At 52.2% G+C, this 13,264-nt stretch overlaps 1 protein-coding gene across 3 annotated transcripts in view; it reads right to left on the bottom strand.

Annotated features, from left to right (window-relative positions):
- RNF165 (ring finger protein 165) overlaps positions 1-8,801 on the bottom strand; it is a 49,504-nt gene extending 40,703 nt beyond the window's left edge. For 2 of the 3 annotated variants that reach the window (XM_027720010.2, XM_027720011.2), the window contains exon 1: positions 6,630-6,701. In XM_027720010.2, the coding sequence (XP_027575811.1) occupies positions 6,630-6,690 (61 nt within the window). In that variant the 5' untranslated portion in view covers positions 6,691-6,701. Of the gene's footprint in view, positions 1-6,629; positions 6,702-8,791 lie in introns of those variants that run through there. The other variant, XM_039381166.1, reaches the window with a different exon arrangement.
- Positions 8,802-13,264: the final 4,463 nt, after the last annotated feature.

Raw genomic sequence — 13,264 nt, 5'->3', positions numbered from 1 at the left:
ACCCCAGAGACACACAGGAAGCACAGCTGGGAAGGGCACGTTTGCTATGGGGACCTTTCCCAATCCCACCCGCCCCTGGAGGAACCCAGCGTGGGGAGAAGCTGCATGGAGATGGATGCCCAAGGGATGTTTTTTCTGAACGTCTTTCGGGGACCCCTCCAAGCCTGGAGAAAAGGACAAGAGCAGGTTTTCAGAGCAGTTCTTAGCTCCAGAGATGGACATACGGCTTGGTGGGCTGTCTAGTTCCATCAGAGTCCTGCTCAAAAAAGTCCCAGAAGATGCCCATCACTGGTTTTCTCCTCGTTTAGGGGGACATTGTTTTCTCCTCGTTTAGGGGCCCCTTGTACCATTTGGGAAGGGAGACATGGAGGAGTGATGCACAGTAACAGCTCCACAGCACCACTTGAGCCCTTCAGGGGGAGAAAAAGGGGAAAACCAGCAACAGCCAATGGCTCAGACTGAGCTGAGGGTCACCCACACCTTGGAGTGTCACGTCCAGGCAGGGCAGCCACTGTGAGCAGCCAGGAGCACAGGGATGTGGTGTGAGAGACAGGGACACTCGGATCCTTCCCCCAGCTACCGAAATCCTCATCCAAACATGTCCCCCACAGGCACATCCCCACCTCAAAGGCTCCCAGCCCACTGGGCTGCCCCTTACTACCTCTCTCCACGACCTGCATCTTCACTGCTTCCAGCACTTCTTTGCTCCTGACCCCACTGGGTTTAGTCCCTCAAGCCAAACTGATGATGTTCATTAAAGAGCCACAAGCCACACACACACACGCACACACACAACTTTCCTGCAGACACATTTTACAGCCTTTAAAGGGAGGGACAGAAACAACAGCAGTTAAGAACTTACCAAGAGGGATCCATGACAGCATGGGCCAACCAGCCCAATCCAGCTGGGGCTGGGAAATGTAAAGGACCGGCTGGCAGGAAAATGTGTGAGAAAAGGTCCTGGGAGACTGCAAAACTGAGCAGAGGAGGAGCAGAAAGGGTAAGAAAAGGTGGTGAGGAGGCATGGAGAAGATCTGGGTTTGCTTTCCCTCCATCCTGGCTGCTGCTGAGCTCTCCAGCACAGGAGCCCAGTCCCTGCCACCACCAGGATCTGTGGCACTGGCTGAGAAGGGATTGCGGGTTTTTTTTATTATTTTAGAGGGAGAATTTAACCATTTGCAAGAGACACGATTTTCTCACTAAGATTTAGGAGTAAGGCAAGACCACACAAGGATTTAATTTGTGCATCTCCCATGGGTTCCCATGCAGAGTTGCTTGGGAAACCACAACCCCTCTGCCAACCCCAACTGCAGACCAACCCACTCCATTGCCCCACACTGAACCAAAAAAGGCAGAAAATTACCATTTTCCCCACTGGGTCTTATCCCAACTCTCACTGCCCCTCCTGAAGCCTTTGCTCTGGCCCCACTGCAGCCTCATCACCCTTCTCCTTCTCAAACCACCACGTTGGCTGAAAAACCTGCTGAGTGTTGTAGAGGACTTGTGAGTTTTGAGGATCAAGTTTGCCACAAGCAGCAAATTGAAGATGTACTTTATGTACAAACCCTTAAGGGAAAAGCCTCGTGCTACCACCCGACTCCAGGAGCTGCAGGTTTAGGGAGAAACACCCAAATACCGTGAGATGCCCAAGAGTCACAACATTGGCACTGCCATCACACCTCCCCCAGCTGCCAAACCAACTCTGGTCTTGGGGGTTACAGATATCAGAGATGATTTGATGCAGGAGAAGGCCTTTTGCAAAGTCTCCCCTTGAATTTCTGACTCACTTATTTAATGCTTCCCAAAACAAGTGCTCCCAGGTTAAGGGTGGGAAAAGCTTTTCTTGGCTGACCTGCTGCAGTGTTGTGTCCCTTTTCAAACACCTCTAGAGGCAAGAACCTTCCAGTTTAGACATGAGGCAGCCCCAGTGCACGGTTTGGGTTTAAACCAGCATGTAAAGGGGCTGGAGGGCATACTCATGCCCTCACTACCCCTGAAAGAGCCATACTCCCACCTCCTTCCACCCCAGAGGTTGTGAGCACCCTCTGTCTGATCAGTGCAGAGAGATGAGCCAGCCTCAGATGTCCCACATGCTCCCCGAGGTATTTGGGGTGTTTCTCCTACAGGTTTGGGAGCCCCAGTTGTGCTGCATCCTCCCCTTCCAGCTATCGAGAATCTCCCCAGGTTATGAGCAGGGTTTGAAGCAGCAACAAAAAACAAAGCTCAGACTTACTCCAGGACAGTCCTTCCAGGGGGGTCACGGAGGAGGACTCGGGGTGACTCGGCAAGGACCGAGGTTGGAGGTGGATATGGCAGTGTCTTGGCACCTACAGATCTCTCCCCCCGATTTGGTACCCACACTCTGTCCAGGGCACACCCAGCACTGATGGGCTGTGTCCCCACCACTTCACCCCCTCCAACCAGAGCAGCTCCTGGGTTTTGTGGCAGACAACCCCCAAAACACCCCCCAGCTCCTTTTGCTGTCTCACTCGTGCACCAACTCACCGGTTCTTAAATCACACACTTCCATGGGGCCAGATCTTTCTTTAGACTTTGCTGGTAATTCCCAGTATGAGCAAAATGTGACCACTACTTGTTTCTTTTTTTCTTAAAAAACCATCGATGGAGTTTGTGCCACCACCCCAAGCCCCGTGTGAGAGCCCCATCAGCCCAGCTCCCGTTTGGCATCATTAAATGCACGCAGATGTGTGTGAGACCTCTACACAACCCTCAGATAAATGAACCTCAGAGCCCATTTCGTCCGTGTTTGAGGCTACCCCTCTCCCTGTTACTGAAAGAAGTTATTTAAAGGAGCCCAGGGACACAGGTTGGTGCTGGGGAGACGTCTAGGCTTTACAGAAATCACTGCATGTGCCTCCACACCCACAGCAGCACCACCAGCACGTGACTCGCCTTGGATCTCCTCAGCCCGTGATGCTAAAACAAAAAAATATATCATTTTCTTTGCACCAGGTGGCTTTTTTTAAGACTGAAAGGTGGCTTTTCAAGAGTGTCAAAGGAATTAAGTCATTAAAATGTGGATGAGTTTGATGGATTATGAGCTATGAAAGCCTGGTGGTTACTGACTAATAAGGCTAGGAGGTGGAGGAGGGGGGGATGTTTCCTCTTGTAAGGATGTGTTTCTAACAAGACAGGTCAAAAATATGATGCAGATGATAAATTGCTCTAAAAGTTGCCATTAACCCAGCAGCTTTCTGCATTATTAGATTACCAAGGCATCCTCAGAGCACATTGACCACGCAGTTTTGCTCTGTATCAGTGCTAATTTGCAGAGTGAGACCTGGGGGGGAGGTTATTACGCTCGCTGCAGTGAATTCCCCACTCCCAACAAAGGGGCAGCTGCCGGCAGGTGTCTGTGGTGCATTTGGAAAAGATGGGTTTATCCCTGTCGGGGTTTGGGGTGGGGTAGAGGGGAGTGGGATTTGGGGGTTTTTTTTCGGTTTTTTTTGTTTTGTTTTGTTTTTTTCCACGCCATAACCCGAATCTCATTGTCTTACGTGGGGGGGGGGGGTGTGAATCAAAAAAAAAAAAAAAAAAAAAAAAAAAAAAAAAAAAAAAAAAAAAAAAAAAAAAAAAAAAAAAGGAGAAAGAGAGAACAAAAAGAAGGGGAGGGTGGGGGAAATAATAATTAAAAAAAAAAAAATCACATTGGAAAATGATCAGCCCCAACAGGCATGCATGTCTCCCTTCATGCAAGCGAGAAGCACAGCCTCCCTCCTCGGGATGTGTACGGGGACATGTGTCAGGCACGGAGGAGCTCAGCGCTGGCCCGGGGCGAGGATGGAGCGAGAACAAAGGGCCACGGCAAACACTACATCCAGGGGGGAGCAGGGGGGCGACCCGCCGGTGCTCATACAGGGTGGGGGGACAGGATGGCCAAACAGTCACCGAGGTACACGGAAAAGGAAATATGGAGAAGGAAATCATAAGTAAATGTTTATAGAGAAAACCAACTAAACTCAGGATAAAGCTAGGAGGGAGGTGGAAAGGCACGGCCTTGCAAAATGATGCGTCTCTGGGAGGGATGCTGGGGTAAGGCAGGGTAAGGCAGGGCAGGCTGCCGGAGCCACTGGATTTTGCTTTGTTTGCCAGAGGCTCCTCGTGAAATTTTTAGCGGTGGGAACCCACCGACCTGCTGAAATTTGTCTTCCTCCCATTAAAGACCAATTACCAATCCTGTGTCTCCCCCCACCCCGGCTTCTGTGGAAATGTAATTAAAGACAAGATGCTTCCCCCCCCCCCGCCTCCCCTTCCCAGCCCCATCTCTCCTGGCTTTGGGAGCCCTGACTTCCCTCAGTTTCTCGTGGCATCCAAGCCAAAGCTGGGAGGTTTTACAGGACCATTTTGCAGACCTGGGAGAGGGGTCTGGTGCAGGAACAAGGAGAGGTGACCACTATTATTATCGCTTTGCTGCTGCAGCAAAACTGCTCGCTGACCGCAATTTATCCATCCCTCCATGCTTCCAAATATTTTAAGGTTCCCCATTACTTTCTCCCAACCCCCCACTTTGCTTTTTTAAATTCTTTTTTTTTTTTTTGACCAAATCGAGTTTATTCAGAAGATGGTAGGCCTGGAGGCTTCGAGCAGGAAAAATGTAGTTACAACATTAGCAGCTGGGACGTTTTTTACGAGCCCTGCCTTGCAGGGGTCTAGTGAAGATATTTATAGCGTGCCAGTCGCCGCGGGACCGAGGCACGGCAACTTCTCGCCTGGCAGATGGTGGGCAGGGCACTCGCAGAGATGTATACGTTTAAATATACAGCTTAAAGATTAAAGGGATTTTTTTTTTTTTTTTTTAATCTCCCAGGCTCGTTTACACCTCTTGTTAATCAAAGAGTTTAAAAAAAACCCCAAACAATTCCCCCCATCCATCCGGAGGTCGCTTCGGTTATCAGTTCTGGTAAGGAATGTGTAATGTTGTAACTAGAATGAATAAGCAGCAGACCCTTCATCAAATATCTGGTTTTTTTTTTCCCCGATTAATAATGAGGGATTGGATTGTACACTTTTTTTTTTTTAGCTATTCTGCGGTAAAAACAGAATTCTGCATCGGCACAACAGCAATACGGACTGTGCGCTGGGGATTATGTACACACAGACTAATGCTGAGGGTAGATATGGGATAGGAGGGGGGAAAAAATGTATTTAAAAGCCCCCCCACATCTGCACTACGAGGGAGGAAAAAAATCCACTCACTCAAACCTCACGATGGGGGGGAAAAGCAAGGAAAAAATCTAAACAGCAGGATACGACAATAAATGGGGAAACAGCAATAGAAAAAGCACACTAGGTTAATATAGGAAAACTAGTTTCTTTATTGAGAGATCGTATATTAGTATTAGTGGAATCGTGTGTAACAATGTCATCATGCACACAATACAAAAAGGCAAGGCCCACCATGCTATGGAAGGGCAACAGAACAAAAGCAGCGTACACTGAGCAGATGTATAGGCTACAGCACATTACATTTCAGCAGGGTATGTCTCTACAGAGAGATTTACATCAGAAACTAGGTAATGTAAAAAAATACAGACCATGCTTTAGTTTTAGTACAAGAAAAAAGGTGGAGATACACAACCAAAGGATATTCGGTACAGAAAAAATTACCCACAAAATAAGAACAGGAAGTAATTTAGCACAGCAGAAAAAAATGTTATCCCTGTTTAATGGAAAACCATTTTGCCAGTCGTCTCTTTTTCGCAGCCCAGTTTTGTTCGGGTTTTTTTTTTTTGGGGGGGGTGGGGGGGTAGGTGTTGGCCAGTTTTGGGGGTGTGCTGGCGGGACAGGACACTTGTGGCTGGATGGATGGAAGGACGGACGGGGCGGGGGGCGATGCCCGCGGGGACAGAGGTGTCACCGCGGGGACAGGGATGCTGCACCCCCCGCCAGCAGCTCCCGGGGGGGGCACTTTAACTCCCGCTCAACCACAGATCCCACTCCCCAACTCTTTTTCCAGCCTGATTTTCAGGGAATCGGGGCCAATCGCTGGGTTTCCTCTCCCCGACTTAGCGTATTTTTTAGAAGGTTTGGAGCAGGGAGGTGGGACCAGAGGACCCCGGTGTGGTCGCTTACAACCTCACCCGTCCTGTGATTGTGGTTTTGGCCGCAATTTGAGGGCGTCTGCCCCCCTTCCCCCCCCTCCCACTACCCCTCCCCAAAGAGACTCTGCGTCGACGACCACGGCAAAACAAATCCACTTAACAGGAATTTACAGTGCAAAATGTAACTCAGCTACTACACAGGATGGAGGTACAAAAATGGCTGTTATCGGCTACAGCTACGCTGGGATGGCCTGGGTGGCTACGGCGAGAGGGGGCGAAGGTGGGGGGGGGGGGGGCAAGAGGAAGGTAAATTAAAAAATAAAAATAAAATTTGTAAAAGAAGAATGTGGAGGGTGAGGGGGGAGGGAAGAATGGATCTACCGCAGAGACGGGGAAGTGCGGGCGGGAGGGGGTGCGGGAGAGGAGGGGGGGGTGTCCCAAAAGAGGAGTGGTGTCCCGAAAAGGGGGGAAGCTGGGGGGCTGGGGGAGGTAAGGGGCACCCCCCCACACTTTGTCCTGCCGGGACTGCGGGCCGCGCCGCCCCCCCCGCGGCGCCGGGAGCGGTACCTCTGTTGCGCACGGAGCCGAAGACGGGCAGCACCAGGTATCCGACGTGCACCAGGACCATGCTGCGGCCCGGCCCTTCCCGCCCCGCGGACGCGCCGCCGACTGCGCCGGGGCCGCGCTGCGCCCGCACACAAAGGGACCCGCGGCCAATGGGCAGCGGCGAGCGCGGCGGGACACGCCCCCCGCGCGGGAACCGGCCAATGGGGAGCGGGGGGCGGGGCGAGGAGAGCGAGAGCAGGCGCGCACGCGCGCAGGAGGGGGGGAAGGAGGGGGGCTGGTGCGTGCGCGCGCAGACGCCGGGGGTCCGTCTGTCCGTCCGTCAGTCAGACTGTACATCTGCCGTCCGTCCGTCCGCCCATCCAGCTATCAGCCATCCGTCCGTTTGTCCATCCACTCATTCATCCATCATCCATCCACCCATCCTTCCGTCCATCCGTTGTCCATCCACCGTCCGTCCACCATCCATCGCCCACCCACCATTCATCCGTCATCCACTCATCCACCCATCCATCCACCATCCGCCCATCCCCAACCTATCCATCCATCCATTTGTCCATTCATTTATCCATCCATCCATTCATCCATTGTCCATCCATTCACCACCCATCCATCCGTCATCCGTCCGTCCATCCACCCTCCACCATCCATCCATCCGTCCATCCATCCATTATCCATCCGTCCGTTCACCATCCACCATCCATACATTCATGCTTCCATCCACGATATATCCACCTCTCCATCCACCCATCCATCCATCCATTCTTTCACATGGATGTGTGTGCACACACGTGTACACATACATGCACACACGTGCCTGGGCTCACACGTGTGTGTGCCAGCATCCAACGCACACCAGCACAGACACATGTAGGCGCACAGCCCCGTGCACGTGTGCAGCCCGAGGCACACACGCACACACATGTGCGGCCACACATGTTCACATGTGTGGGAAACAGAGGCACACGTGCACAAACACATGCACACATATGCTGGGACACACACACGTGTGTTGGCATCTGGAATACAGGCACACACCTCGTACACCTACACAGCCCTGTGCACATGTGCAGCCAGAGACAGACACACGGGCACGCACATGTACATGCACACACATACATGTGCACACATATATGCAGATACACACGCATACATGTGCACACACGTGCACACACATACATACATGTGCACCCACACATACATGTATATACACACATATATGCACACACACATGTGCAGACATACACGTGCACACACACACGTGCACCATTAACATACATGCACACACACGTGCAGTCACACACACATACATGTGCACGTGCATACATGCACACACGCACATGTGCACACACACATACGCACACACATACATGCACACACATGTGCACATACATGTGCACACACATGTACACACATTACATGCACACACGTGTGCACACACATACATGCACACACACATGTACACACACATTACATGCACACACACGTGTGTGCACGCACACATTACATACACATATGCACACACACGTGCACACACATGTGCACACATATACATGCACACACATATACATGCACACACACATACATGCGCACACGCACATTACATACACACACAGATGTGCATACACATGTGCATGCACACACGCATACATGGCACATACATGTGCACCCACACACATACATGCACACACATATGCACACACACGTGCACACACACACATACATGTGCACACAAACATACATACACACACACACGTGCACACACACATAGATATGTACCCACACATGCTCACACCCATGAACACGGGCACACACACACATATGCACACACGTACATATGTACCCACACACGAACACGGGCACACCCCCCTGTGGCCCCGGGCCGAGCCCCGCCGTGCCCGCAGCAGAGCACACGTGCGGAGCGCACACGTGGAGCACACCCCGCCACACATCCCTGTCCACCCCGCCACACATCCCTGGCCGTGACAGGCGGGGGACACACGCCCAGGCTGGCCCGAGGAGCAGGATGGCGGGGCCGCAGGAGCACGGAGGGCTCGTCCCTGTCCCCACCCCAGTCCTTGCCCTCATCCCCTCCCGGGTGACAGTGGCCCATTGTGTTGGCGCCCCAGTCACTGACGGAGCTGCTCCGTTGGGACATCACTAACCTAAAATGGCTCCAGCGGGACCTGGAGGGATGCGGAATTCCCTGGGGGCTCGGAGCCACCCTCCTCCTGGGGCAACAAACCCCCACGGCTTAAAGAAAGGCGATTCTCCGCACACACACCCCACTCCCCCCGCCTGAAAAAGAAAAAACGCAGCCAGACGCTCATCTCGAATTAAAACTGTTTAAATGGAGTGGAAGACCCCGTTGTGCAGGAGGGGTTTCCATCAGGGCGCAGGATCCCGGGAATCATTTCGTCCCACTGCAAAGTGACTTTTTCATGGCCTTTCCGCCCCGCCCAGGCCGGGGGTTGTTGTTGCCGCCGTCCCGCCGTGGGGAGCCCCCTTAATCCCTGCTTAGCCTTATCCATCCCGTGCATCTGGCAGGTTTAAGCGCTCGGCAGCCTCCGAACGTGGATGTGCGGTGGATTTGTCCGCCTGGATTATTGCAGTGGGTTTGTCGTTGGATTTATCTGGTGGTTTTGTTGTGGGTTTGGGTTGGTTTGTTTTGTTTTGTTTTGTTCCCCCCCCCCCCATCTGAATTAAAACGTGGGCTTGGCAACCTGGCTCTGTGTAACCCCTTCCCTCCCAGCGCCGCAGCCCGAGGGCAGATGCGTGGGAAGGATTAACTTGATCCACAGGGAGTAGGGACAGCTGCCAGTGTGCGTGCCCTGGAGCCTCCTCCAGAGCTGCGACCCCCGCCCGAAAGGGCTCTTTTGGGTAAGTTCTCACATTGCTGCTGCGCCGAGCTCCCCTCAAATGGGAGCAGGACAAGTCCCGGGTGCCCACTGCCTCCCAGTGCCCGCTCCACTGCATCCCAGTTTGGATTTCCCCTCCTGCCTTGCCCCCCTCAGTGCCCCCCGGGAGGCTGTGCTGACTCCAGGGAGGGTTTCTGGGAGGGAAAGGCTGAACCTCGTCCCCCGCTGTCACCGTGCTGCCGTGGGCAATGCTCGGCCAGCCCTGGCTCAGTATTGGCAGGCAGCACATGATGTCCCATCAGCATGGATATTTCCAAGGAAAGAGCGAAATCTGTTGGTGTTTTTTTTTCACAGAATCACAGAGTGGTTTGTGTTGGAAGGGACCTTAAAGTCCATCTCGTCCCACTCCCCTGCCACGGGCAGGGACACCTTCCACTATCCCAGATTGCTCCAAGTCACATCCAACCTGGCCTTGAACACTCGCAGGGATGGGGCAGCCACAGCTTCTCTGGGCAACCTGTGCCAGTGTCTCACCACCCGCATCATAAAAAACCTTCTCGTATCTGATCTAATCCAATTTTCCATGTTTGTGCTGTAATGAAACACTTCCTGCACCCCTTTTGTTTCCCAGCGTGGAAAAGCAACCAATTCCCACCCATTCCTATCAGCAGCAACAAATCGTTCCCAGCGCCAAGGTGTGATCTCGACCTCACTGTGTCACACACACCCTACAAAGGGACACTTCTTTAAGTGCTAACAAAGCCTGGAGGGTGTGATGTAGCCACACCCACGCGTGAATCAGCCGAGAAGAAGGGTTCACCTTGTCTCCCCGGGCCCATCCCCACATCATGGTGGATGCAGGATGGGGTGTAAAACACCCTGGCATCCCCTCCATGGTCTCCTGAGTCCACTGCTGGCCCCGGGCCAGGGGTTGCAGCCCTGCCACCAGCCCCAGTTGCCTGAGGCAGCTGCTCTGGTGACCCCCAGCCCCGCCACGCAGTTGTCGCGGGTGTTTCACGGGGCTCAGCCCTCACTGCTGTTGCTTCACATCCACACACACATTCCCCCCTTTTCCTGAGACACCCGATCCATCCCTGGGGCTTCGCATGTCACGCAGATGCCGCAGGCACAGGTTGGTGTTAAAATTAGCCCTTGGCTCCCTCCTGCCCACGAGGCTCCTGCCTGTTGGTGTCTCCCAGCGCAGCTTCTGGGGTCCCAGCACCCCCAGTTTGGGGCATCCTCCTGCTTTTGCCCCAAGCTTTCCTTAAAAATTAACACCGTGGAATTCTGCTCTGGTGAGATGTTCTCCAGCCTCGTGAGTGTCACATGTGACACTGGTGAAGCTTTGGAGAGGCTGGAGCGCAGGTGTCTCACCCCTCAGTCCCACAAGGAAGGATTCTCCCTTTGGCCAGGCACGTACGGGGGATATTTGGTAAATATAAATGTGATACAGAGCAGCTGGAAGGCGCTGGGGCACATGTGGCACATCAGCCACCTTCCTCAGGCAGCACTGAGGGTGATCATAGTTCCCAGCTCATCGCCAGACCCTCTGCCCGCCTCAAAGCCCTCCGTCATTTCCTTCCATCTGATATGGGACTTTTCACCACTTCTGCAAGACCAAGCTGGGTGAGATCCTGTGGGAAGTCAAGATGGGATCAACTGGCTCAAAAACTGATGAGCTGATTTTCTTCAAACTTGGTTGTGGTTTTTTTGGCTGACCTCTGGTAGGAACAGCGGAAAGGCCCCAGGGAAGGGTGTTTTCCAGCTGTTTTGAAGCTGTGGTTGGCTCAAGGAGGACACCTTTCACCCCCGGATGCCATTTTATGGCAGGATCATGGAATCATGGAATCCCAGAATGGGTTGGGTTAGAAGGGACATTAAAGTCCACCTCATTCCAACCCTCTGCCATGGGCAGGGACACCTTCCACTATCCCAGGTTGCTCCAAGCCCTGTCCAAACTGGCTTTGAACACTTCCAGAGAGGGGCATCCATGGGATTGATGGCCTGGAGAGAACTGATGCCTCACTCCTAGTAGGGATGAAGCATGTGGATGGTGTGACCTCTTTGCTAAACAACAGTCTGAGGCTTTGATTAATTGCTGGTCTTCAGCTGCTCTTTGGATCATGGTTTCCTTGGCACCACATCTTGGTGTGTCCATGGTGATACAACCAGAGCAGGACCACGGCTGGAAACCTTGGTGGTGCTTCCAGGCAAGGCTGGTGGGTCTCACAAATCCCATGACAAAGAACAGGCCGAGGGTTTTGAGGGTCTCAGCTCTTACATGGGGGAGGCAAAAAGCCTGTAGGGCTTGGGAGACCAGCACTGGAGAAAATCCAGAGAAAAGTGACAGTGGAAAAATTTAAGGGAAAATAAGGAATGGATAGGGAAAGGGTGAAAAAGGAGGGGAAATCTCTACAGCAAACCCTATTGTATCATCCCATGCCTGGGAGCAACAGCAGCCCAAATCCAGGTGGGGATCGAGAAACTGAGAGGCTTCTGGCTTGAGGAAAGGCTTTATTTGGGATTTATTTACACTGACATTTATTCTAGGGTTATTTTCCCCCTTTATTTTCTGCCTCCCTGTAATTTTATCTCTTCTGCTTTTTACTGCCTTTCTTTTTTCTTATTTTTGTCAAAAAAAAAAAAGAAAAGAAAAAAGAAAAGGAAAAAAAAAGCAAGGTAGAGGAAATCATGATGCATTTGCTCAAAGTGTAACATTTCAGCATTTCAAATTTTCCAGTTCTATGGAGAGAAAATAAGAAAACAAGTAAAAGCCTCAGCTCCAAAGAGCAGCCATTTGGGAGGAGAGAAAGAAAACACTGTGTCACTATTTTGCCATAGCAGATGGGGTGTCACAGGTCCAGAGAACGAAATGGAGCTGGGGAAGGGTCTGGAGCAGCAGGAGCGGCTGAGGGAGCTGGGGGGGCTCATCCTGGAGAAAAGGAGGCTCAGGGGGGACCTTCTGGCTCTGCAACTCCCTGACAGGAGGGGGGAGCCAGGGGGGGATCGGGCTCTGCTCCCAGGGAGCAAGGGAGAGGATGAGAGAAAACAACCTCAAGCTGTGCCAGGGGAGGTTTAGATTGGATATTGGGAAAATTTCTTCATGGAAAGGGTTGTCCAGAACCTGGCAGAGGCTGCCCAGGGCAGTGTTGGAATCCCCATCCCTGGAGGGACTTAATAGCTGTGTATATGTGGCATTTGGGGACATGGGTCAGTGGTGGCCTTGGCAGTGCTGGGGAATGGTTGGACGTGGCAACCTCGGAGGGCTCTTCCAACTAAAGTGATTCAATGATTCTACAATGTCCCCATTTATGTCTTATCATTTTTGCTAAAATTGAATTATTTTTCTTTGAGGAATTTCATTCTCCATTTGCATGGGTCTGGCAGCCAACAGAATAAAGGTGACTTTTTTCTGACAACTGAGAGTTGTTGCAAAATAGGAGCTGTCGATGTTTCACTGCACTGAGTCCCAAGTGGGATATTGGGGCTGATTAAATTATTACTTTCAGTTAGAGTTTCAAGCACACATAGTCATTATCGACTCTTTGCCTTCCTAGGAAGAGGGCAGGGATTGGGCTTTGGGATATGTCACCCTGTTTCAAGCAGAATGACCCCAAATTCATCATTTCTCCTCCATCCTGCCTTTGTTTTTAGGGAGCAGGGGTTTTGGTGTGTTTTCCTTGGTGGTCCTCCGATGTTCTCCTCATCCCAGTATCCTGCCAGCTCCCTGCAGCAGCAGCTTAGGGATGGAACTATGACTGGTGCCAGAACTCTGGTGCA

The sequence above is a fragment of the Pipra filicauda genome, unplaced genomic scaffold (genome assembly GCF_003945595.2).
Source record: "Pipra filicauda isolate LSUMZ 115617 unplaced genomic scaffold, ASM394559v2 scaffold215_size1667880_pilon, whole genome shotgun sequence".
Classification (NCBI taxonomy): domain Eukaryota; kingdom Metazoa; phylum Chordata; class Aves; order Passeriformes; family Pipridae; genus Pipra; species Pipra filicauda.
Note: the sequence above shows the minus strand (reverse complement) of the source record. Positions and strands in the feature narration are given on the sequence as shown.